We start from the raw sequence: 25,278 nt of genomic DNA on the forward strand, positions 1-25,278 counted from the left end.
GCATGAGACGACGGTGCCAGGCTGTGATCACATCACGGGGATCACATGCTTTGGACAATGAATTTGCTTTCGCGATATTTTGACGTTTCAGTTTTGGTCAGATACTCTCATTTTGACGGGTGATCTGACGGATTATTGGTCAAATGTTGTTTGTGTGGCACATGACAGAATGACTTCACGAAGTATTGCCTTTGGCTATGTCAATTTGAAGTATTAAGTGGTGATCCTTAACAAACGTTGAGTAGTATATTATCAACCAAAGATTTAAGTGCACCCATGCTTTATTAAATTGTTTTCGTATTTTTGCCAACGGTTGGTTCGGTTGAAATAAAAGTTTATATACAATTATATAGCTCATTACTTTTGTTAAAAAATTAACTGAAGTTTTTGGGGTCGTTAGGGATATGATAATAATAAATGCTTATACTGTTTAAAGAGCAGGAAGTTTAGTATTCTTAAAATAGCATATATGTTTTCAATTCTGTGACAAATATATCGTTATCTTTCCACCTTCAGAGCAAGCATTTATGTCACACAAACGTATGGCTTGTTCCTTCATTGACGTCCTTTCATTAACATAAGGGGCGGTCGGCAAGCCTAGTGGTTAAAGCGTTCGCTCGTCACGCCGAAGACCCGGGTTCGATTCCCGACATGGGTACAATGTGTGAACCCATTTCTGGTGTTCCCACCGTGATATTGCTGGAATATTGCTAAAAGCGGCGTGAAACCATACTCACTTACTCACTCATTAAACATATATACAGACAACCGAAACTATATTAAGTATTGAACATGGGAATAAACAAAGCGCATATACATAAATGGTAAAACAACAAATGTAAAATTGATATCAAGGAGCATAAATTGTTGTAAATTAGACTGTGATTTAAATGTGTTTTATCTACAAAATATATGTGCACACTTCTAAATATAAATATGCTATATATTAATTGGAATGGAATAGCATCATAAAGATTCATGTGGAACGTGAAATGACAATTCAATTGATAATATTTTTTATACAAAAAAGTTGTAAGGGAGCATCTATTTGTTGTATGGGTGTGTGTATTTTTTAAATGAATGCTATGTTCAGAAATATGCTCAAAAGAAATATTGGTGAATACAAATCAAATGGATGCTCCCTAATGGCATTATGATAAGAACTTGTAAGATTGATGTCACAGAATGTTTTCACACATAATACACTGACAGTGTGGACACTGCTACAAGACATGCGTCTCTGAAGGAAGGGGCTGAGCACAAACTCAGGATAAACAGAATACTTTCTATTATTTGTAAAACCTGTGACTAAATTTATGTTTTCCAGTATATTTTTTTTTAAATGGTTGGTTCATAAGAATGGCTTGGTACAAATCTACTTTAAACTGACACCGGCCATGTCAGAGAACTAACCTGATATGTATCGGAGATTTGTTCACAACTATATTAATCACACATATGAACACACGTGAATATCCGGCTTAGAATAGGCCTTCAGCTACCCATGCTTGTCGTAGACAGGCGGCTAACGGGATCGGGTGGTCAGGCTCGCTGACTTGGTTGATGCAAGTGATCGTATCCCAATTACGTGGATCGAAGCTCATGATTTCAATTAGTGGATTGTCTGGTCCAGACTCGATTATTTACAGAATACCGTCATATAGCTTGGATGTTACACAGTGCGGCGTTAAACAACAAACAAACAAACACTTGTGAAAAACTCATTGTTGAAAAACAAATTGAGCATACAATTTACATTTTAAAATGTAATGAAATCAGTTTTCACATGGACCTCAACAGCAACACATTGAGTCACCAATAATGCCCATGCTTTACAATCATAATTTAATTGGCTTTAATCGTTGCTTTGTATGAATTTGATTTTCCACACGTAAATAGGCTTATCTGCCATTAAGAGTCCACACTGTATCAACTGTTATGCTGCTTCGTTTATGTATTAATCAGAATTTTACCACTATTCTATGCTAATATTGTTTTTAGGATTTACAAACACATTTATAGAAACGACTCGAAATAATGTAGCAAAAGGGGGGGGGGGGGCATCTGTTTTATAAGTAAAAACACATTCTGGTTATATTTAAATTTCTTTTGCCAAATGAAAAGTACTTAGGTGCAATCGAGTTACCTTTATTACGAGTTGCCCTTGACTTTGATATACAGGTGTAGAGTTTCTGTCCTTTTATAAAACAAATCCATGGGAATTTATCGGCAATATAAAAAGGATTTTTTTTCAATTTTGGTATTTCCGTATTTGTTACAATTTATGCCCCAAAATGAAAAAGATCAGGTGGTGCACTAACATTTAATTGCTATTGTGAATATTCAACAGGTTTCTCGGTATGGTATTCTTTGTAATTGTTCTTTTATGTTGTAGGCCGCACTTTAAATGCAGCTAATAACTATTTTGCATACTTTAGCCTGTGTATTTCTGTGTAACATTATTCCCCTTTACATTGCCAGAGACTGATATAGTCCACGACACTGGTTGTCATGGCGGTTGCTATGAGTCCGTCAGTCCACGACAGGAATGAGCAGCACTCATTGTGACTCACTCAAGCCTGTCACACAAGTCTACACCTCTACAACGAGCAACTAATGCTATTTTGAGCTACTGAGTATGTACTAACGGCGAACTATATGATAATTTCATTTGGCTGAAACTGACGGTATTTTGACCCGTGTTTATATACTGAAACACTTGGAAAACGCATATTCGATTTCTTTTGTAATATTTGGCAAAATGGCCTCAAAAATAAACTTAAGTAGTTCTGGGTATTCAGGCTTGACTGCTTACTGGCTGCATTGTCATGTGTGGACTATTTCAGACTCCGGCATTAAACAACATTCAATCAGATCATCTGGATAGGTTTCTTGAGAAATGGTAACTGTTTTGCTCAACTTCGTTACAATTACCAACCCTTACCCTCAATCTCACCCCATCCTTCATTTACCCCACCTTCCCACCCAACCAGTCTCCCACAACTACCAACCCCCTACCTACCCAGCAACACCCTTCGTCTTTCACCCCCACCACCACAAGTCTCCCACAACAACCAACACCCTACCTACCCATCAACACCCTTCATATATCAGATTCAGATACTGCAGTAATCTAGACTTGCATGGGCTGTTTTGCATATACTTGTTTCGAGTCTGTGCGGCAGACTAAAAACACCTACTGCAGGTCCATGTACCAGTCCATGAGCTACCCTAAACCCTGCACAATCTCAGCTTTAGAAACCAATACGCGCTAATCCTACCACGTGACTGTTATTGATGACTGTGTAACGTGTATGCCCAGACAGGTAGGGCAAAGACACAGCGTGCAGTACCCCTAGTGAAGACCTGATGGTATAAACAGCTCCAGGCATCAAGCAGTATAGATTTTCCCATGCCCAGGGTACACCTCCCAGTAAGTGATAATTGAGTTTATAATCCATTTGCAATTGAAGATGGACAGACAGGTATTGAGTTTATAATCCATTTGCAATTGAAGATGGACAGACAGGTATTGAGTTTATAATCCATTTGCAATTGAAGATGGACAGACAGGTATTGAGTTTATAATCCATTTGCAATTGAAGATGGACAGACAGGTATTGAGTTTAAAATCCATTTGCAATTGAAGATGGACCGACAGGTACTGAGTTTATAATCCATTTGCAATTGAAGATGGACAGACACAGAGAGAGCAGATATACTTGCAATGAACTATTCAAACAATGTACTCCATTGACCAGTTCACATTGTTATGTTATCATCATAAAGTGTACAATCAATTGAGAAGTAATATTCACTTATATACAAGCTTTTGGTTTCACTCCCATTATGACTACTAAAAGTGATAAAATGAGCCCACCTCTGGAACAATGGATTACTCCCGTCGACATGTGTACTCTGCCAATAAGTAGAGATTGCTGCAGATCATCAATTGTTCCCCGCCATATAATGTCATATACTGAGGAATGAAGCGTAAGCATTGTAAGCAATGGGAGGAGAGGATTCGTGTAAAGTACAAATTGGTTGTTATTAATCTAGTTATCTTTGGAAAGCACAATAAAAGAAACAGTGTCTTTAAATGGTCAGCTCAAGGAACACCAAGGCAAGAAAACACATAACTGGGCCTGTCAGGCAGAACTTGGTATATACACACTATCAGTACCAATAATATATAAAATAATTGATTACACAAAAAATGTCATGAATTCACTGCAAATAAACTTCAGTCCACATGTACACCTATCTTGACGCATTCATTAAGGGATTCCCATTTATCCAACAGCAAGTTAAGAACATACAGCTTGGTCAAATCATCTGTAAACTTTGAAAAGTATCTTACATATTGTAAAAATAAAGCTCAAAGGTCACATTTCTCAAAACTTCGTTTAAGTAATCACAAACTAAAAATTGAAACTGGTAGATATACAAAAACACCAACCCCGCTGGTACAACGTCTCTGTGAAACATGTGATGGCTTAGAAGATGAGCAACATTATGCACTGCCTTGTATAAAATACAACCAAGAAAGAGAATCACAAATAATCCTCAATCATGATAAAGAATTGTTAAAAAGGAACAATTGTTAATAATTTTTACAAACAGTTATCCAGAAACAATTTCAAATATCGGTTATCATATCTACAATTATAAACAAATTCCTTGTATGTTCAACATTACTATAGTTTTGCTCAATTCTCAAAGTGTTTCCCTATCATTATAATACTTGTTTTAAAACAAAATTGTTATAATGTACCTCCTTTGCATTTTGAATGTACCTCTGTGTTTTGCACTTATTATGCATTTTGAAGTTTGCGATAGTGTAATACTGCCACTGTTTCTTCATGGAATATTACGCAATACATATCTCATCTTAAACATCTTTGTTGTATGATAGTTTGTTACAGTTGTGTACGGGGGCACGGTTTGCCCAATCGCCTGAGGCGCTGCCGTCGCTATGGAGAGTTGTGTCCCTTGGGCACAACAGAAACCTATGACAGTGTGTTCGAATCCCGGTTCGCCCCGATTATGTAGTCAGCACTGTACCCGTGCTCGTGGGTTTCACCAAAGTGGTGAATGTCTAAGACCTGCTTCGATTCGGGCTTTCCTCCCACATCAAGTTGACACGTCCTGATATAAGTGGAATACTATTCAAAGTGGCGTTAAACCTTACTCACTCATGACTCTTGTGTACGGTTCCGTTTGGTTAACTTGGTTTATGTTGTGATTACTTCCGGTTTAGATTTGATTTGAAGATTTGAGGTATGTTTAGAGTGAGTGAGTGAGTATGGTTTTACGCAGCTTTTGCAATATTCCAGCAATATCACGGCGGGGGACACCAGTAATGGGCTTCACACATTGTACCCATGTCGGGAATCGAACCCGGGTCTTCGGCGTGACGAGCGAATGCTTTAACCACTAGGCTTCCCGACCGCCCCAGGTATGTTTAGAAGAATGTTAGTATGTTCAACCATCGTGAATATATCATACAACCGTATTATTTTTTGGAAAAAAATTGCAAACTATAGTCCAACCTGTTGATTTCCTATGTATCCAGAAGCAAAGCACATATATGTTTGAATAATCTTAAAGTTGCAATAGCAGTGTGAAGGGAGAAAGATTGAGTGTGCGTTAGATGCTGTGAATTCCTTGCTGGTTGCCTGAATAACATACGATTCATTGCAAAGGTAGTGCGCAATAGAGCTATTCTGGTAAGGGAGATAATCACTCATTCTCAGCGATACAGCTTGAATAAGATACGATGTATAGCATTGCAAGGTCAGTGTTTTCTACTTTTATATTGCATAAATATTTAAATTGAAATGTGCCATATTCTCATTCCTGATGCTGAAGGTACCACATGCAAATTATCTTCTTGGTTACGCATGGGCGCTGTGTGGGGGCACAGGTACTTGCGCATTAATAAGTAGGTATGCTACAAAATTTATTTCCGCCGTGTTGATCCTCTGGATCAAGTTACCGTGTATTTGTTTAATTCTAAATGTCATGTAACCAACATGTCCCCAGTTTAACGAATGGGTCGTAAACAAGAAGACCGTCAGACGGTAGCAGAAAGAAATATATTATATATATATATATATTGACTCAGGAAGCCTAGGTTCTAGGTATTTTTGCGTACAGCTATGTATTCGTTCGGTCGGACAAAAACTGTCAGAGCGTATCTCGGGAAACAAACATAACATTTACCCCCTTAGCAACACCTTCCTTAGCAACAAGGGTCGTTGGTGTCATTTGCTTTACATGCTGATATTGATTACACAGATACGCGGAATCACAATGGCTGCAAATGTTTGAAGGTGCACGCGTAAATCGTGTCTATTATTTGATTTCTTTGTGCAAATATCTGATTTGCTTTTTAGGCCAGTCTCGTAAATCACGCGTAATCGTGTGCCAGCTGATTTAATGTGAACACCTACTTCATAATTCTCTTTGATGGATTTTGTCCATATTGAAATTTTTTAACTATGGTCGCTTTCATTTTTGAAATTATCCTTCCCAGAAGATAGAGGATAGCACACAGACGAACACAAGTTCGCTCATTATAAAGGTATGGTTCGTTGACTTTCTTGATAGGGTTGAAACGGTTAGCCGGGAGCTCGAGTTCGATTCGGGTCGAGACACCACTCGAGTTGTAGACGAAACCTCGGGAGAGTTACCGCCCTTCTGCAAGACAACGTGGCGCCGTTGGCTATGTCGGATCCCATGTATGGTCATCTGAGGACAAATGTAAAACTGTATGCTCTCTCTGTGGAATACAGTTGTCTTCTGAAAGCGGTACCGCTTCAACGATGAGAAACAATGTCAAGATGAAGCATCGATGCTGATCGACGGTTCAGCATCGACATTTGCAAAACAATCGACTCTCCTCAACTTCACGAGAAGGTATAAACATAATAAAAACTAAATTACACAAGATTGGCTATAATAAAGGCACATGTTTTATTGTTCAACTAAATACCTGGAATAACGACCTTAGTATACCAACTGTGTTAAGAATCATGGCGAATTGTTATGACGCCAAACGTCATGGCGTTTCTATGGTCGCAATCGTTATTAAAAGGCGAGAGTTAGGGAATTAACTCGCTTAGCAGAGGTACCACTGTACATGACCAACGCACACAACAACACAAGACCTGAGTAAAAAGACAGTCTGTTTATTGGACAGACACATAATCAATATATACTCAGTCAACAATACAATAGAAATGTTAACAATAAATTATTAGAGCGTGTTTACAATCAGTTATAGAAGATCATATGTGCGAAGAACTTTAGATGAACATAATATAGAATAATTACACAAGATACATACTATATTAGTCACGATGCATATTGCAAGGTACACAGCGTAATACAACAGTTCACGTATGATTGACTATAGCACACCCGACACACTTTAACTAATACACTACCAGAGGGCATTTACACAAAATACATTCTAATTCCGCCACAATACATATTCGGGATGGTAAACAACTTAAACAAGTTAACAGAATGCATTGACATAATCCATACACAGAAGTAGTACAATTGGAATATCTAAGATTTGCACACCACAAGTACAGCAAGGCCGAAGTTAACTTTTTTGACAGGGGTGGCGACAAATATTTGTACAAGTATCACTTGTCCCCAACTTGATTCAAATGAAACTGGTTTCTATAAAAAATAAATGGGGGGGGGGGGGGGGGGGGTGCAATGGGCGGGTGTACGTGATACATGTGATTTGATAAGCGAGGGTGATAAATAGCTGTACATAAAGATTAAGGTATTAACGCTTTGCCTTTGTTTGCCTAACGCTCTCTTTCTGCGACTTATGTCTGGGTTTTTTTATATGGATTGAGACCATTTTTTGTGCTAAAATTCTTTTGAAGTAAGTTGTATGTTTGTAATATTTAGATCTAGGCGTACCTTTACTGTCAATTCCGATGTTAGTTTGTTTCCCCGTTATATTGGTTCAAACATGCATGATTTATTATAATTTGTTTGTATATGTTGTGTCATATTTCAACGCAATTAAAGAAAGTTTATGGTCACTTTTCAAAGTTTCTATAGTTATTAAAATTTCATAAAAGTATATATTTTTTCGTATTTATTTGCCAGATTATGAGCTGAACATTTTGTCGCGTAGTGGCCACCCATACGTGCACCCGAGCCCGCGTGAGTATTGACCAGCGGGGACAAATGTAAAGCGCTCGCACCCGACGCCATCATGTCATTTCGCCTTTCATCGCGGAATCGATTACAATCGTAATCTGAATTCAAAATGGCCGAAGGTGTGCCTTTGGTCTGTATCATATTATTCCGACCCCAATACGGGCGGGTACTGAAGTATTCGTGCGTGAGATCATAGCAATATCTACTAGTTAGCGCCGGGCACAACCACCTCGTTATAACGGAACGCATTGTCAATGCGCCCGTTGACAGGCCCAGCTTGGCTGAACAGACTTCTCTATTCTTGTATGAAATGGTCAAGTTCTCTTCGAACAAGACGATTTCAATCAGTGGCTATACTTGCTAACAGAAGAACCAGTGTGAACACTCAGTATTAGGATCATCACGTGTGTGTGTGTGTGTGTGGCTGTTTGTACTAGTCCGATTTATAGTGCAAGCCCACTGAGAAACCATGCCGTAGTTTAACATGAATACCCCACTCAGATACAGTATACTGACTCAGAGCCCACCAATCCTTGTTTCAGTCCCGTAATGCCGAGCGTCAGTAACAACAAGTACCATCTTTTAACGTCTTTTGGTATGACGCGACCGGGGATCGAACCCCAGACCTTCCGTTCTCCGGGCGGACACTCTACCACTACCACCCTGGAGGTGATCATATGTTTAACTGTAAGTACTGTGCGGAATGTTGCCCCTGGGGTAACCGGATGTGCTGACCATGAGTTGTTTCCCAGATTTGGCCCGGTTGTGACCAATCCCTTTTTTCGAAAACCATAACCCGGCTTGCACTATATAGTCGTGAATGCTTCACCCTTTATCTATAGTCTGGAAGTTAATTTAAGGTAGCGATGTTTACTACAATATCTGAAAAACTATTGGACCTACTCAAGTCAAAGTTGGTATGAGATCACCTCGAAAGGGTGCACGGGAATCACGCACGCACGAATACGGTGTTTGCGTTGGGCGCCTCAACGTGCGTGATTCCCGTGCACCATTTCGAGTTGAGTTGATTGGTTCAACTGTGTCATATGGCCCTGTGACGCAGGGGTAGCATTATGCAGATGGCTGTTTCAATGAATGCTCGTTCCACCCGTGACGAACAGGTCTGGTTGTTGATGAAATATAGTGATAGCTATTTTTTATTCATGCACCGATTGTCTTTAAATGTAATATCCAGTTATGTATGCATTTTTAATAATCTCATAGTCATACCAACTTTGACTGGAGTAGGTCCGATAGTTTTTCAGATATTGTAGTAAACGTCGGTACCTTAAATTACCTTCTAGACTATACCTGATCATTCAATTTATCAGCACGGGGTTTTTTTCAATTATTTCTCGCCGCAGATTATTTGGAATTACAGTCGTCCTAACCCGAAACCCAATCCTACCCTTGCATGACGCCGGCCCATCTCAAACTGGTCTGACTGTCGATATTCTCGTCCGCACCCGGAAGCAGTCATCCGAGAATAATTTCACGGGTTGACTCGCGATCCTATAAATCGTCGTCTGAACCACCACGAGAAGTCGATCTGCACTCTACTCGCGTGGAACACGAGCGACCTCATTTTGTTGACCATCACAACCAATCTACATCCTTATTCAAATCGAAAGACCCGTGCGTGAGAACGAAACGATCCGATGTCGCCCAACCTGGATGTGGGTAGGTATATGTACATTGTGAGAAAATAGGTTACTCAAACATCGCGTGTCCTGTAATGTCATTTGTATTTAAACTAAACTGTAACAATTGGATTAGCATATTCCTTCCATTGTAAGTTAAATATAACATACATATTATCTGCCCATCTTCCCTGTCTTCGGAAATGACTTGCGAACATGTGCAACGTAGTGTCGCCTCTAAATCTTCGTTATAACGCGTTTAGTCAACGTTGTTTGAATCGCCCGAGGCAACAAAACCTAATCAAGCGCAGAGAGCTGAGGGTTTTGTAAGTAACATGGACTCTGAACACCACTCTCTCATTTGCTGGTGGCAATCAAATTTTTTCAGGTAGGAAAGGCTCGAGTTTCACAACTGTGTAGACACGAACTTTGAATCTTATTCTTCCTCAGTTGTGCGAGGACGCTATAGTTGTGTCATTCCGTTATTTATTCATGTGTTCTCATTAACACTTTCGCGTTTTGATGCGAGCTTGTGTTGCGGTAGGCAGTCGCTGTACAGAGTGATACGTCCACTATTAACATTTAGTCCTTGACACATACCGTCATCTGCTTTTCAGCCCACATACGCTGTATCGATGTTTGATGAGCATGTACCCCGTCAGCATCATTTGTTTGGAAATCAAAACAAAACATACGTGTCGAATGGACGTAACCGTCTCAACTCGTATATATGTTACTTTTTTATAACTTCACGATTTATTTGGAAGCATAACGATATCAGTTATTCTGTATATGATATCATTTTCTGTTTGGTAGTGTCTTTAGCAGGCATGTGGGACACACAACTACCCCACCCCAACCAAACCTACACACTTTTTGGCACCGATTTGTATAATATGCGCATACGTTTAGATTTAGTAGTATGCTTTCAGTGTTGTCTTTTGACTTGTCTCTCATGAAGGTTCTGAATCGGTGCCATTGGTTTGTTTGTTGTTGTTTAACGCCACACTCAGGAATATTCCAGCTATATGATGGCGGTCTGTAAATAATCGAGTCTGGACCAGACAATCCAGTGGTTGATATCATGAGCATCTATCCACACAACTGGGATCGGTGACATCAACCAAATCAGCGCGCCTGACAACCCGATCCCGTTAGTCGCCTCTTGCGTAGTGTCATTTGTGACAATGAGGCTGGGCCCGATCTGGGCATGTCAGCACCCAGACCATCCATGATCGAGGGTTTCACGAGAGTTCAATTTCGAACGTGTGTATTTTGAGGCTAGGAAATCTAAGTTCAAATGACGTGATTCAGACTTTCTGTAATTCTAATAACATTGTTAAAATTTAACAGTGAATGTGTCAGTGTATCTAAACAATAAGAAACATATTAAAGAATTACCCTCATTTGGTTTTTGGTTTTCGGTTCCGCCGACCGTAAATATCAGGAAAAAAGAAGAAGAAAAATTCTCAGTTGAGAAGAGTCTTTTTACGACTGAGTCTGAATACCCCACTCAGCAATACAATCTATCACAACTTGTTCGCATGCACGCCCCGACCAGGACAGCATATGTTTGAATTATTGTTTAGGAACACAGCCATAATATTGTGTTATAATTATTTTTTAATATCTAAAGACCATATGTTCACCAAAACAATCAGAATTGAAAAGGCTTTATCTTCTTCCGTTTTTCGACCACCGACTTAAAGTTTTTAGAGAAAAATATCCGTAAGTCAACTAATGAAAAAAAGCCTAACTTGTCACAGCTTACAAACAGAAGTATAAGGAAATATCAGTTGCAAAAGTCGATTTTAAAAAGCCCACTTGATATCTTAGGGGGCACGGGTGGCCTAGTCGTCTAAGGCGCCGCAATTCGCTGTGCAGAGTTGCGTCCCTTCGTCACGCCAGAAACCTATGGTTGTGAGTTCGAATCCCGGTTCGCCCCGATTATGTTTCTAGGTTTGTCAGCACCATACCCGTGCTCGTGGGTTTCACCGAAGTGGTAAACGTCTGAGACCTGCATCACTTCGGGCTTTCCTCCCACATTAAGCTGACACGCCGTGATATGACTGGAATACTGTTAAAAGCGGCGTTAAACACAACTCACTCACTGATATATAAGTGGATAATATCTGATCGTTTTACAAACGAGTGATGTGTAAATTATAATTTTATTTCCAATAAGACATAATTTTGACATTGACAAGCAAGAACTCAAAAATAGTCAGGTGACAGATGTACAGCGAGGCCACGACAGATGTGCGAGATATGTTGTATTAAATGTCGATACATCGATCGCGTTTATGTTCACCTTTGTGTAAGATCTTTATAGTCGATCTGATATATCACCTGGCTGGGGGCTCAGTCGTCTTATGTGAGTTGAAATGGAATTTAACGTCGCCTTTGAGATTGTTTCACTTTTATAGCGACCCCATATATGTCGTTGAACATGGCGACTGATGTTATGTATTTTGACGCCAGTTAATGTTGTGTAAGGTGAACGGGCAGGCCCAGACCCAGGATGGATACCTCCGAGATGACCTAGGTTTGAAGTCAACCGAGTGTGATTCTGAATGAGTCACTCATCGTCTCTCGTGATAAGGGGGCCTAGCCACATGTTTTCAATTCATCGAAATTGTCCTTGATTGTGCTTTTTGTGACGGGTTGTATGCTTATATGTGGTGTTAACCATTATAACATTATTAAGGGAGCATCCATTTGATTTAAAAGGAGGGATGGGGATTTCTTTTGAAAACAATCTCTATTTTTTCCAGCTTTACCATCAAACTATTTATTTATTGAGCAACATCAAACAATCTATTCGTTTTCACTATATTAACTACCACCACCACCATCATTCGATTCATGTGTGCTAACAGACAGGTGTAAAACAAATAACACGTAACAAAAGGGATGAATTGCGTCGGACACTTTAAAGGGATCCCCGTGCGCATGCTGATAACACCACCAGCATGTGTTTGTTTGTTTGTTGTTTAACGCCGCACTCGGCAATATTCCAGCAATATGACGGCGGTCTGTAAATAATCGAGTCTTGACCAGACAGTCCAGTGATTGACATCATGAGCACCGATCAAGGCGATCAGGATACGATGAACTGTGTACGCCAGCTGTCGCCCCTGGACAAGTTTTGTTTGTTTGGCAATATTCCAGCTATATGACGGCGTTATATACATAATCGGGTCTAGGCCAGACAAAACGGATAAAAAAATAGTCCGTTTGAGATTGAAGCTCGTTTAATAGCCTATGAATATGAGATATTTGACAAATGTATAATTTATTCTTTTGTAACGATTGTGATGTTAACATAAAAATAATTCAAATTATTTATCGCTTTACATTATTCATATTTCGGTTGCTGTCAATTTCGGAATTTCGAAACCGAGTACAGGGGGGTAACTCTAACGAGGACGAAAGACAACTCTTTCGAGGAACTTGAGCGGCACGCGTGCATGAATTTTTGCGGTCTCTCACTGTCCACTCAGTAGTTCAGTGCTTTCAGTGTCACAACTGGATGACTGAGGGGATAAGGTAACCGCTAGTATTGCGTATGCATACATCTTTCGCATTTACTGTTTGATTGTCTTTCTAGAAGTTGGTGAGTAAGTAAGAAAACGCAGGACTTTATGGATGACCACTTCTGGTATTTTGCATATACCTCGTCAGGTTGCATGTTAATGTAGCTGTTAATTCTAAAAATGACCCAAGACCTAACTCCAGCCTCTCATTTAGAAATGGGAACTGGAATACTAAGCACTTGACAGTTATTGGAAGTATTACATGCTCATCAAGCTTTTTTTTCTTTTCAGGCGCTGAGATATTTCAGTACTTTACTCTTCAGGCCTAGCGTCATGCATATCCAACGATTCTTGAATACAAGGGGAGGTAAGTAATGACAAACATGATTTACAAAGCAGCTGTAATGGTTTGCAGCAAAGCGTCGCTTCTATAAAGAACTTATATAGACTACCTGGTTGAAGGCAAAAGTAATGGGCTAATTTTAATGGGACAAGGGAGCGTGTGTGTTTTCGATTAAATTTACACTTTTCCAGCCGAACCCAATGTAGATTTATATAGTTTTTTAAAGACATGCCACTTCGATGGTGTTGAGTATAGTGCCTCCACACGGTGAGCGGAAGGTCGGTGGTTCGGTCTCCGGTCGCGTCATACCAAACAACTTTAAAAGGGATGGTACTTTTTGTTTTTTCCGCATGGCGGTCCGCAATACGGGGATAAAACAAGGACTGATCGCTCAGACATCTATCATCGCAATTGGGATACGATAACATTCATCAACCAAGTCACCAAGTCTGACCACCCGATCCCGTCAGTCGTCTCTTACTACAAGCATAGCGGCTTTTACGGCACGCATGCGTTGCCGAAGACCTATTCTATCCCGGATCTTCATATGTCTGATCGCAATGTTAACCCTCTTGGTGCCACGGGACCATATATGGTCCCTCACTTTTCACACCCGCATAGTGCCAGGGGACCATATATGGTCCCGAGAAAATGCCCTTTTTAAACTGTGAATTTTGACATTTAACACTGAGTGCGCAAAGTCAAAACTATAACCATCATCACCCCAATCATCTTAGCTTTAACATCGTGTAACTCATACTTTATACAATGCTACGGATTGCGAAATATGGCGAGATTAGTAAAGTGGCTACCGCTCTTCTCGGCCTTTTTCTGCCATGTTTGAACACCAAGCGAATGACGGCGAATTTTGATCATGCACCAATGTCACATACACGTAAATATTTTCAGACAAAATCCTTGTTCATAAGAAAAAATATGACCTGAGTGGTCAGAAAGACATATTTTTCGCAACTGTATACTTATTCACGTAAATACAATTCTGTTCACTCCTTTATGAACAAGTTTATTTACACGTTTTGTATATTTTTATCGACTATCGGTAATGGCGGAATGGTCGGTACGCATGAGAAAACGACAGTGTATATTTCCATTACATTTATGCCGTTCATTGAATGAATTTATAACCATCATCACCCTAATCATCTCAACGTTAATATCGTGTAACTCATATTTTATGCAGTGCTACGGATTGCGAAATATGGCGAGATTAGTAATGTGGTTACCGCGCTTCTCGATCTTTTCCTGCCATGTTGGACTTCATGCGAATGAAGGCAATTTTTTATTATGCACCCATGTCACATACACGTAACTATTATTATATCAGACAGCCAATTTGAAAAAGAAATCTGATCGGACTGGTCAGAAAGATTTACTAGTCCCCTCTGTACCGTTATTGGCGTAAGAGTACTAACGTTTAGTCGGCCACGGAAGTTTTTTGTGTGATGGCGATTTATCACGGCACTACATACCAACCGACAGTGCAGATTGTCTTTTTGTTTATGATGCTGATTAACAGAAAATATTCAAATCAAAGATATGGAAAGATAGCTATAATCGTTAATATTAAGTTGGTATAGTGTAGGGGGCACGGGTGGCCCAGTCGTCTAAGGCGCCGCGATTCGCTGTGCAGAGTTGCGTCCCCTGGACACGCCAGAAACCTATGATTGTGGGTTCGAATCCCGGTTCACCCCGATTATGTTTCTAGGTTTGTCAGCACCATACCCGTGCTCGTGGGTTTCACCGAAGTGGTAAACGTCCGAGACCTGCATCACTTCGGGCTTTCCTCCCACATTAAGCTGACACGCCGTGAAATAACTGGAATAATGTTAAAAGCGGCGTTAAACCAAACTCACTCACTCACTCACTCACTCACTGGTATAGTGTATATTTATGGGCAGGAGGTTCATGATCAAAACCTAAACATTTAATGGCCAAGCCCGAAGTGATCGACAGGGCACGTTCGCATCATATCTGTGCCGCGATTTCTTGTTTACCGGTTGTCCTACATACTCGCCCGTTCAGACAAATAACTGCTACTTTTTTCATATGAAAAGACTAAGAGTCATGTGTGATTGCTCACACTACCTGACCGTGTGAGTGACTTGTCCTAACTGTTTCACATTTTGTCGCAAATGGAGATTTCAAATGTGTGGCCACGACATCTAACGTGAGTCGACGCCATATTGTAAACAAATTGTGTCAAGGTCGGTTCCGCATGTGGTAGCTCGGCCCCCGTTTCTGTCGATGGTACACGCGATACAAACGTAATGCAACTACTGAAAACATCAACATAACTTCTACAATGATGACATCAATACCTTTTTGTATTTGGATTAACCGCTTATGGATACGCTGTGCTGTTAAGTTCGATTTCGATTTGTTTTTCCTTTATTGAAACTGTGATAATGGCGCTGTGATTGGTTTGCTGAAATAGTATTTTCCATGAGCCTAATGTACATGGTACATGCTGTGATAATTGATAACCAATTGTGTATGCATTTATATAATCAAATACACATTACTAATCTCTTCAGAAAATGGAATTTATTATAGCTCGTTTTCAAACATTCTGCCATGGATATTAGATCAAAAATTAATATTAGATTTACAAATTATTTATGTACACTGTACTCTCGATTAACGTATGATAATCTATTGCAAGACTTCAACTCTTATTTGATATGTCATCTGAAATGTCAGCAATGAGTACAATTAATTTTATTTCGTTACAATCTGCAATTTTATTCAAATAGGCTAATAGACGGTCGGTGATTTCCCGCCGCTGTGAATTTGTCGTCTGGACAGGTGCGCGTGATTTGACCTCGCTTGTTGTGACGTGGATGACGTCACATGAAACAGCTGATCTAATGTTGTGGTAGTATAATGGATACACGTGGTTTCATTTTCCAAATAACAATATTCTCTTTGACTGAACTAGAAAGCATATCTAGTACATCACGGTTGGAAAATGTCTACGGCGACCGACGAGTGAATGAGACCGCTTATCATTTGTCTAACAGTGTTAGAATATTTGGCGTAGTTTTCTAATTTTGGTGTGTTGACATGCGCTTTTCATATCTGTTTGAAGGCTTGATATTCCAAAAAAATAATATGCATTTAGTTGAGTACAGCGAGAAAGCTGTCAAAATGGATCCAAAATTAAACCACCTAGATTTTTAATATTTTAGCTTCATCTATTGGAATCTCGAATGGTTCAATTTATAACATAAACAGTAAAAGTAATTAGATCTTCTCACAATATATAGATAATCAATTTCTGAAAGACAAAAAGTTTTTAGTGTAAATGTGACTTCGTTTTGATGTTTATGTCTTTTTTCACTCTGCATTATCTAAATTACCAAATACTTCGATCAGTGACATAGTAGTAATTAGATTCTACTTTGTTTTGTATCCTAGGTATGAAATAGATTTTCTTTTCAAATAAATATTTGTCTAAGAGCAAAATCAATACATTCTTGTGGGGTGTTTTCACCATTTTAATTTGTATATCTTCCCTCCAAGCTGTTGTTTAGCTAGGCCAAAATTAAGGAAAAAAGGAAAGACATAACAAACCATTTTATTAAAGATTTTGCTGGTTAAATTTTCGAAGTTCAATACCAAGAATACATTTTCCCTTTTATGACAAATAATTCCATTACTTTCATTGGCCTACGATCATTATCTATTTCAAACTTTTCCTTTAGCAGAATGGGATGGAATGGGAAACTAGTGGAAATAAACTATCACGTATGTCCTTAAATGTACATGTATGTACCTAACTTGGTGTAAATACACTTCTAAAGTCGTATTTATAAATCAAATGAATAAATGAAAGAAAAAGTGGTATTTCATGGACTGGCCATACAAGTATATTTTGGGCAAAGGTCAAAGTTAGGCAACCAAGTGCGAAATACGACCTGATCCGAGGATGTATGTTTTCTGGTGTTCATAGTGAAACAATGACATATGGCGCCCGAGTTGCGAGTGATCGAAAATAGGTTGGTTAAATAGATTTGCTGCTCATGAAAACGTTTCAACAGTTTTGATTGAATCTACATGTACTTACTCTTGGGTGGTATTACGTTAGTATAATCTTGTTAATTATTAAGAAATAACAATGATGCCCGATATTGAGCGATGTCAATTTGAGTATTGTTAGGGTTGTTTAGCGATCTTTCACATTTTGTCCTTTGAAAATGTACGATGTTACTTACCCCGAAGTTGTTTTTATCATTAATAAAAGAGCACGGTCATTGAAACACACATGGACGTAACCGGGATTTCTTCAATATATACATTCCAAACTGTCATTCGTTTTGTGACATAATCTTTGAAACAGTCTGCGTATGAATTAATCACGACCACTTCCGCCAATTTTGTTTTGACGTCAAAAACACGCACAATTTCACGCAGAAAAACATCGAGAAGCGCGGTAACCACATTACTAATCTCGCCATATTTCGCAATCCGTAGCACTGCATAAAATATTAGTTACACGATATTAACGTTGAGATGATTAGGGTGATGATGGTTATAAATTCATTCAATGAACGGCATAAATGTAATGGAAATATACACTGTCGTTTTCTCATGCGTACCGACCATTCCGCCATTACCGATAGTCGATAAAAATATACAAAACGTGTAAATAAACTTGTTCATAAAGGAGTGAACAGAATTGTATTTACGTGAATAAGTATACAGTTGCAAAAAATATGTCTTTCTGACCACTCAGGTCATATTTTTTCTTATGAACAAGGATTTTGTCTGAAAATATTTACGTGTATGTGACATTGGTGCATGATCAAAATTCGCCGTCATTCGCTTGGTGTTCAAACATGGCAGAAAAAGGCCGAGAAGAGCGGTAGCCACTTTACTAATCTCGCCATATTTCGCAATCCGTAGCATTGTATAAAGTATGAGTTACACGATGTTAAAGCTAAGATGATTGGGGTGATGATGGTTATAGTTTTGACTTTGCGCACTCAGTGTTAAATGTCAAAATTCACAGTTTAAAAAGGGCATTTTCTCGGGACCATATATGGTCCCCTGGCACTATGCGGGTGTGAAAAGTGAGGGACCATATATGGTCCCGTGGCACCAAGAGGGTTAAACTCCATTTCACCTCGCCTTAAGTGGATGGCGTCCAAAATAAACTGTCGGAATAATTTCGTTTTGGTTTATGTTTCAGGTCGTTTAACACTGACGTCAATTTTGTGTGTTCTGCTTATCACCGTGCTCGCCTATGATGTTATGTTGGAGAACTTCAAGACATTACGGTATAAATACCAGGCTCACAGGACAAGATACATATGCTGCAATATGGTAGGCGGGCTCGGTAACCTGCTGTTTCAATACACCTTCACGTTGGCCATGTCACGACGCTTTAACATGACAATGGTGTGTGAAACCGATCAAATTCACAAGTTACAACAGATCTTCACAGTCCCCGACTGTGCTAATGACTCAAAAGGCATCCGGCTGTGTTTTGGAGAACCCGCAATCAAAAACGAGTACAACATTGGCTATGATTCGAAAGTTGGAAATCTGCTGCTTAATAGTGACTCTCATTTTGAAGGCTATTTTCAATCCTGGTTATACTGGATAAAATATGAGGACGTCATAAGAAAACATTTAGCCATCAAATCCAACTTAAAGACATCAGCTAAAAACTACATCGACGCCTCTCTACAGGAACTCGGAATTAAAAACAGAACCGCGGTTTCTCTTGTTGGAGTTCACATTCGAAGGGGCGACATGCTGAATGGTTTTTTTCGTGATTACGGATATTCTGTAGCAACTGAGGAGTATTTCCACAAGGCTATGGCTTACGTCGTAAAAAGAGTTGCGAAACCGGTTGTGTTTGTTGTCAGTTCAAACGACATGGAATGGTCCCGAGCAGTTGTCAAGGAAACGAATGCAGTGTTCTTGGTGAACAACACAAGGGAGTTTGACTTTGTAGTGTTGTCCATGTGCGAGCACTTCATAATGTCCGTGGGAACATTCGGTTGGTGGGTAGGTTGGCATATTCAAGGAATGGTTATTTATTACTTAAAACCATTCCGACCAAACTCGGAGCTGTCTCGCGTGTTTACCAACGACTTTGTAACAACCTTTACCTACCCCAAATGGATCGGGATGAGCTAATATATGTATGAACTTGTATGATAAATTATGACATTGTTTTTGGTTTTGTGACCACCTCCATGGTCTTTAGGTAGTGCGTCCGCCCGTACAGCGGAACTTCCGGGGTTCGATTCCCGGCCACATCATACCAAAAGACGTTAAAAGATTGTACTTGTTGTTACCCTGTCTGGCGTGTCTCTATATAAGTGCAATAATCTTGGACGCGACGTTGAACCCCATTTCACCTCACCTTTTGGTTTGTTGGCGTCAGCGCTCCCATCACAATCAGAGCCTTAACTTGAAGACCCTAGAATTGTTTTCAACGAAACTTGGCATACGCATAACTCATCAACTTTTTGCTACTTTGAAGTTTTTCTTATATTATTTCGTAACGTTTATATGGAAACGACCGCCTCCCTGGTCTAGAGGTAGAGCGTCCGCCCGGAGAGCGGGAGGTCCGGGGTTCGATCCCCGGTCACGTCGTACAAAAGACGTTTAAAGATGGTACTTGTTGTTACCCTGTCTGGCGCTCGGCATTAAAGGGCTAAAACAAGGACTGGTCGGTTCGGAGTCGGTATACTGTGTCTGAGTGGGGTATTCATGTTAAACTGCGGCATGGTATCTCAGTGTGCTAGCACTATAAATCGGCATCAGTCCGGACTAATAAAAGCAGCCACACACACACACACACACACACACACGTGCATGCACGTCGCTTTATAAGTGCAATAATCTTAAACCCGATTTCACCTCACCTATGGAAACAATTTGGTCTTGGTCATAAACAACTCAAGGCTTCGCTTCCGGGCCACTATCCTCAAGCTAATGAATGGTTTTGCATGAAACTATTCATGTGCAGTGACCACTTGCTCAACCCTTTTATATTTTTATATTTTTAAGATTTTTAATTTCTTGTGTTTCTCTCGGAGATAAGTTTGTATAAGTAAAAAAACATTCTAGTTCGATATTTTTCTGTTTAACTTCATATGTGATATTTAGCATGACTCTTCTGTGTCTATATGTTTATCAAAATGAAAAATGTGTTTATTTGTAAAGAATCTAGTCTGGACCGCCAACATATAGCTGGAATATTGCTGTGCGGCGTTACACTACCAACAAAATAACCATAAAAAGTCGCGTCAGGTGAACTTTGAGCGAACTTTGACCGCTAATCAAAGCGAAGGATGCGTAGGTTCTTGAGCCAATCAGATGACAGCTTTCTAAAACTGCTTATATCATTTCTTTACCACTTAGATTCGGCATTTCAGTTGCGTGGATCGATGCTTATGATGTCAATCACTAGAATGTCTGGTCCAGGCTCGATTATTTACAGACCGCCGTCATATAGTTGGAATATTGCTGAGTGCGGCGTTAACCACTAATTTTAGTTCGTAATAACCGTAGTTCGTTATACATACAGCACATTTACAACAAATGGTCGGGACGAAAAATAAGTTCGTTATATCCGTCAGTTCGTTATAAGCATGTTCGTTATAAACGTAGTTTACTGTATGCTGGTCTGGACGTTTCGCCCACTCGTGCCAAGACTTTAGCTGCCTATCATCTGACGCAACTTCTTGTGGCGGTGTCCTCATACATTGAGAGGTTTCTTATCTGGGGAAAACAGAACTTACTTTAATGACGGTTATGGCCCTTGGTATGTCATTATCATACGATTACAGTGCGTGTGGATATCACGAAAGTTGGAAAAGTCTTCCGCCCGCGTCACGTATTTGGGATTTTTCTCAAAGTGGGAGAGATATGACAAACGGTATTGGGAGAAAAGGTACAGGTAATCGCCGTGAGGATTGGGATATACCCACCTGGGCATAATGATGAAATAGACTTTCCAACATTGCCGCGGTCGGACTCGATTCATTTTTGAAGTACGGGTAAATATTTTTAAAGCTTGTACATTTTATCATCATCCTTAAAGAGGCTGTACATAATGTTATGTTATATAGGAAATAAACGACTGTGCCCCTCATGGTTTATATTCCCTGTGTGTGTGTGTGTGTGTGTGTGTGTGTGTGTGTGTGTGTGTGTGTGTGTGTGTGTGTGTGTGTGTGTGTGTGTGTGTGTGTGTGTGTGTGTGTGTGTGTGTGTGTGTGTGTGTGTGTGTGTGTGTGTGTGTGTGTGTGTGTGTGTGTGAGTGACACACAACGACCACGAGTCGTTTCTTTCTCAACTCCAACCCACATGAAGCGTAATAAAATCCTCTGGTCAAACTTTTGAGGGGAATGCAGGTGGCATCATCCACTATGTTGTCTCCAGGGCTCATTTTTCGAGCAGTTGAGTGAGTGAGTGAGTTGGGTTAACGCCGCAGTGAACACTATTTCACGGCGTGTCGGCTTGATGTGGAAGGAAAGCCCGAAGTGATGCAGGTCTCAGACGTTTACCACTTCGGTGAAACCCACGAGCACGGGTATGGTGCCGACAAAACTACAAACATTATCGGGGCGAACCGGGATTTCAAACCAGAAGCATGGGTTTCTAGCACACCCCTGACGACGGCGTCACGTGAGCCGCTGAAACGGGGAATCACCACTACTACAGTTGAGTTGTGTTAAGTGCAAAATGCTTACCATTATGACATCATCTGGAAATGCTGGATTGCTATATATACTCGACCGTAAAAGAAACGCAATCAAGTTTTTCTGTTGGTGAAATGCACAAACCAGTAATTTGTTTAAAGAAATGTATCCAAACGACAGACACATTTAAAACACTTCACATCATTCATTTGAGCACGTCATAGGAACGCAGGCGTTTCGTCTCGTTGACGTTTTTTGCACTTGCAGCGCAAATCACATGAAAACATGGGCGCATTTTCCCTTTGTGAATTCTTTACAAGCCACCCTATGAAAAAACACCAATCATTTCATACACGACTTTGAAAAAGGACAGGAAACGTGATTCGATAAACTGAACTCCAGAGAGAGGTTGCCATGGGAATGCTACCGGCCGGATCAACGTCAACTGAAGTGGCGAGGCACATTGGGTGCCATGTGTCTATCATCACCAGATTGGTCGCAAGGCAGAAACAAACAGGCAGTGTCCAAGAACGGCCTCGGGCTAGGGTCACCACTCCAGCGCAGGGCCGTTACATCTGCGTCGCCGACAGGCAACACAGGCATCTGCAACCATTCAAGGTCAACGTCATCCCGTGTCAGCCGACACAGAGCGGCGGGAATCAGATGAGCCTTCCCCCACTCATCAGATGTCATCGCCAACAACGTCTGCAGTGGACCCAGCAGCACCCTCGTTGGCGACGTCAACAGTGGCAGCAAGTTGTCTTCAAAGACGAATCAAGGTTCAACCTTTCTCACGTGTGGAGATGACGTAATGATCGTTACGGTGACTGCTGTGTCTTACAGGCCATCCGGTGGGGAGGAGGAAGCATCATGGCGTGGGGAGGCTTCAGTTATCATCAGAAGACCCCTGTACACGTGTTCTGTCAGCGTGTGACTGTCGTGTACAGGGATGATGTTCTTCGTAATCACGTCAGACTTCTCATCCTGGAAACCTCAACTCCAGGTCTTTCAGCAGGACAACGCTCGTCCCCATACAGCAACGGGTCTCAATGGACCTCCTCAGAGTGAATAACATTCCTGTGATGCCCTGGCCATCTTTGTCATCAGACATGGGGCCAATTGAGCATGTCTGGGACAAGATTGACAGAAGTCTTCAGGCTGCAGGGCAGCCAAATACACTTCAGGAACTGGGTGCGGGAACATGGAACGGGATTCCACAAGCCTTCTTCCAAAGACTGATGTGCGGCTGTATCGCGGCTTATGGAGGCCACACACGCTATTGATGGACACGACAGACATTTGTCATTTTTCTGTTTGGAAGGTCCCCTGTTTTCGGGGGTATTTTTCAATAAACACGGATGGTTGTCATCAAAACAATCAACGCCTATTTTTTTATCAAATGTTTTTCTGTTATCATTTCTTAATATTATCTACATTGTTTTTATGGTCTGAACGTTATCCGCATTTTATGTACAACTTCCGTTTCTTCTGAGGTTGAGCATATGTAAGGCAGTCTTAGCCTGTTTGGCCATGCTCGGCGCTCACTCTCTATGCACAACAAAAAGGAAAATGAAATAGTGTTTGAAACCACGGAATAGAGATCGTTTATGCGTTTCTTGTCCAATGTATGTGGTCATTGATATTCACATATATAAGGAAATGTTGACAATATCCTCTGCACGTCCAAACCAGGTTCTAATTTCCAACCAAACTGCATGAGGGGCTGGCCATATGACCCTTTTTGGAAACAATACCATGTGTGATAGATATATGGAAAACTCTTGGAAATGTGCACTCGACAGTATGACTAAAATGAAATAAAGCCACACAAATAATGACTTTATATACCCATTTGTAGTTATGAGAAAATGAAAGGTTTCGTTGCTTTTACTATGAGAATCCTTCAAAAAACCCAAACCCCTATAACAGCATGGTATCTGCGGAAGGAGCAGACCCTAGGCAGTTATCGCAGTACAAAGAAGGCCCAGAGAAGGGAAAATGAGACAAAGAGTCAGAAAAAAGTCCACGCACATACATTTAAGCTGGTCGAATTGTGCGCAGTACGTTTCCTCAAGTTCCAAATACATTTTGGAAATCCTAAGGGTATTACCTCTGTGATTGCACACTAGAAACTAGTAATTTGACCTTTTTCAAGGGATTCATCTAGATACTTTCGATGCGACCCTAATTCGAAATATATTTGTTGGAGTAAACATGCGAGACTTAATGGTCAATTTTAAATACACATGTGCCTCGTTTCGCTCATATTTCCATGTTTGTACCTGTTTTAGGCATCTTTTCTCCGCCACGAGGACGGTCACCCATACAACTCCGGATACTTATACAAGTCGTGTACTTTGTCAGTACCTTAGTGACTTAAATATCAAATGGACATCTTCACGGGTCCTGGATATGAAAGAAGGAGTGAATAAAACCGGTTTGAACCCTGTTTCAGTTACATGCCTACAGAAGTATCCGTGCCCAGGACATGTTTGGCCGTGAAGCGCTCTGCAGGGTTGGTGTCCAGACATCGGTTGACGTTCTGGCGTTAGAGGAACCAGTAACCCCCGTGTGTTATACCTTGTGTGTGCGGTGGCATTGGTCCTGGTCTGGTCAGATAGCTGGAGATGTTCCGCAGCAGCATGGTGTGGCATCTACACTCAAAAGGGAGTACAATAGATTTGTTTGTTTGTTTCTTTGTTTGTTGTTTAACGCCGCACTCAGCAGTATTCCAGCCATATGACGGCGGTCTGTAAATAATCGAGTTTGGACCAGACATTCCAGTGATCGATATCATGAGCTTCGATCCACGCAGTTGGGATACATTGACATGCATCAACCAAGTCAGCGAGCCATGATCACCCGTTAGTCGCCTTTTATGACAA

The 25,278-nt window shown here is 40.5% G+C and overlaps 1 protein-coding gene across 3 annotated transcripts; it reads left to right on the forward strand.

Moving 5' to 3' along the window:
- Positions 1-3,352: 3,352 nt before the first annotated feature.
- On the forward strand, positions 3,353-21,829 carry LOC139466109 (galactoside alpha-(1,2)-fucosyltransferase 1-like). 3 transcript variants are annotated; one of them, XM_071248129.1, is made up of 3 exons: positions 3,353-3,433; positions 13,661-13,736; positions 18,925-21,829. In XM_071248129.1, exons 1-3 carry the CDS (start codon positions 3,413-3,415, stop codon positions 19,878-19,880), a joined length of 1,053 nt encoding a protein of 350 aa, XP_071104230.1. In that variant the 5' UTR covers positions 3,353-3,412; the 3' UTR covers positions 19,881-21,829. The 3 variants fall into 3 exon arrangements, with proteins under 3 accessions (XP_071104230.1, XP_071104232.1, XP_071104231.1); XM_071248131.1 differs by lacking the exon at positions 3,353-3,433 and adding an exon at positions 5,409-5,458; XM_071248130.1 differs by lacking the exon at positions 3,353-3,433 and adding an exon at positions 9,564-9,873.
- The last annotated feature ends 3,449 nt before the right edge of the window (positions 21,830-25,278 follow it).

This window comes from Haliotis cracherodii, unplaced genomic scaffold (assembly GCF_022045235.1).
Source record: "Haliotis cracherodii isolate W230 unplaced genomic scaffold, xgHalCrac1.p SCAF_18, whole genome shotgun sequence".
NCBI classification, from domain to species: domain Eukaryota; kingdom Metazoa; phylum Mollusca; class Gastropoda; order Lepetellida; family Haliotidae; genus Haliotis; species Haliotis cracherodii.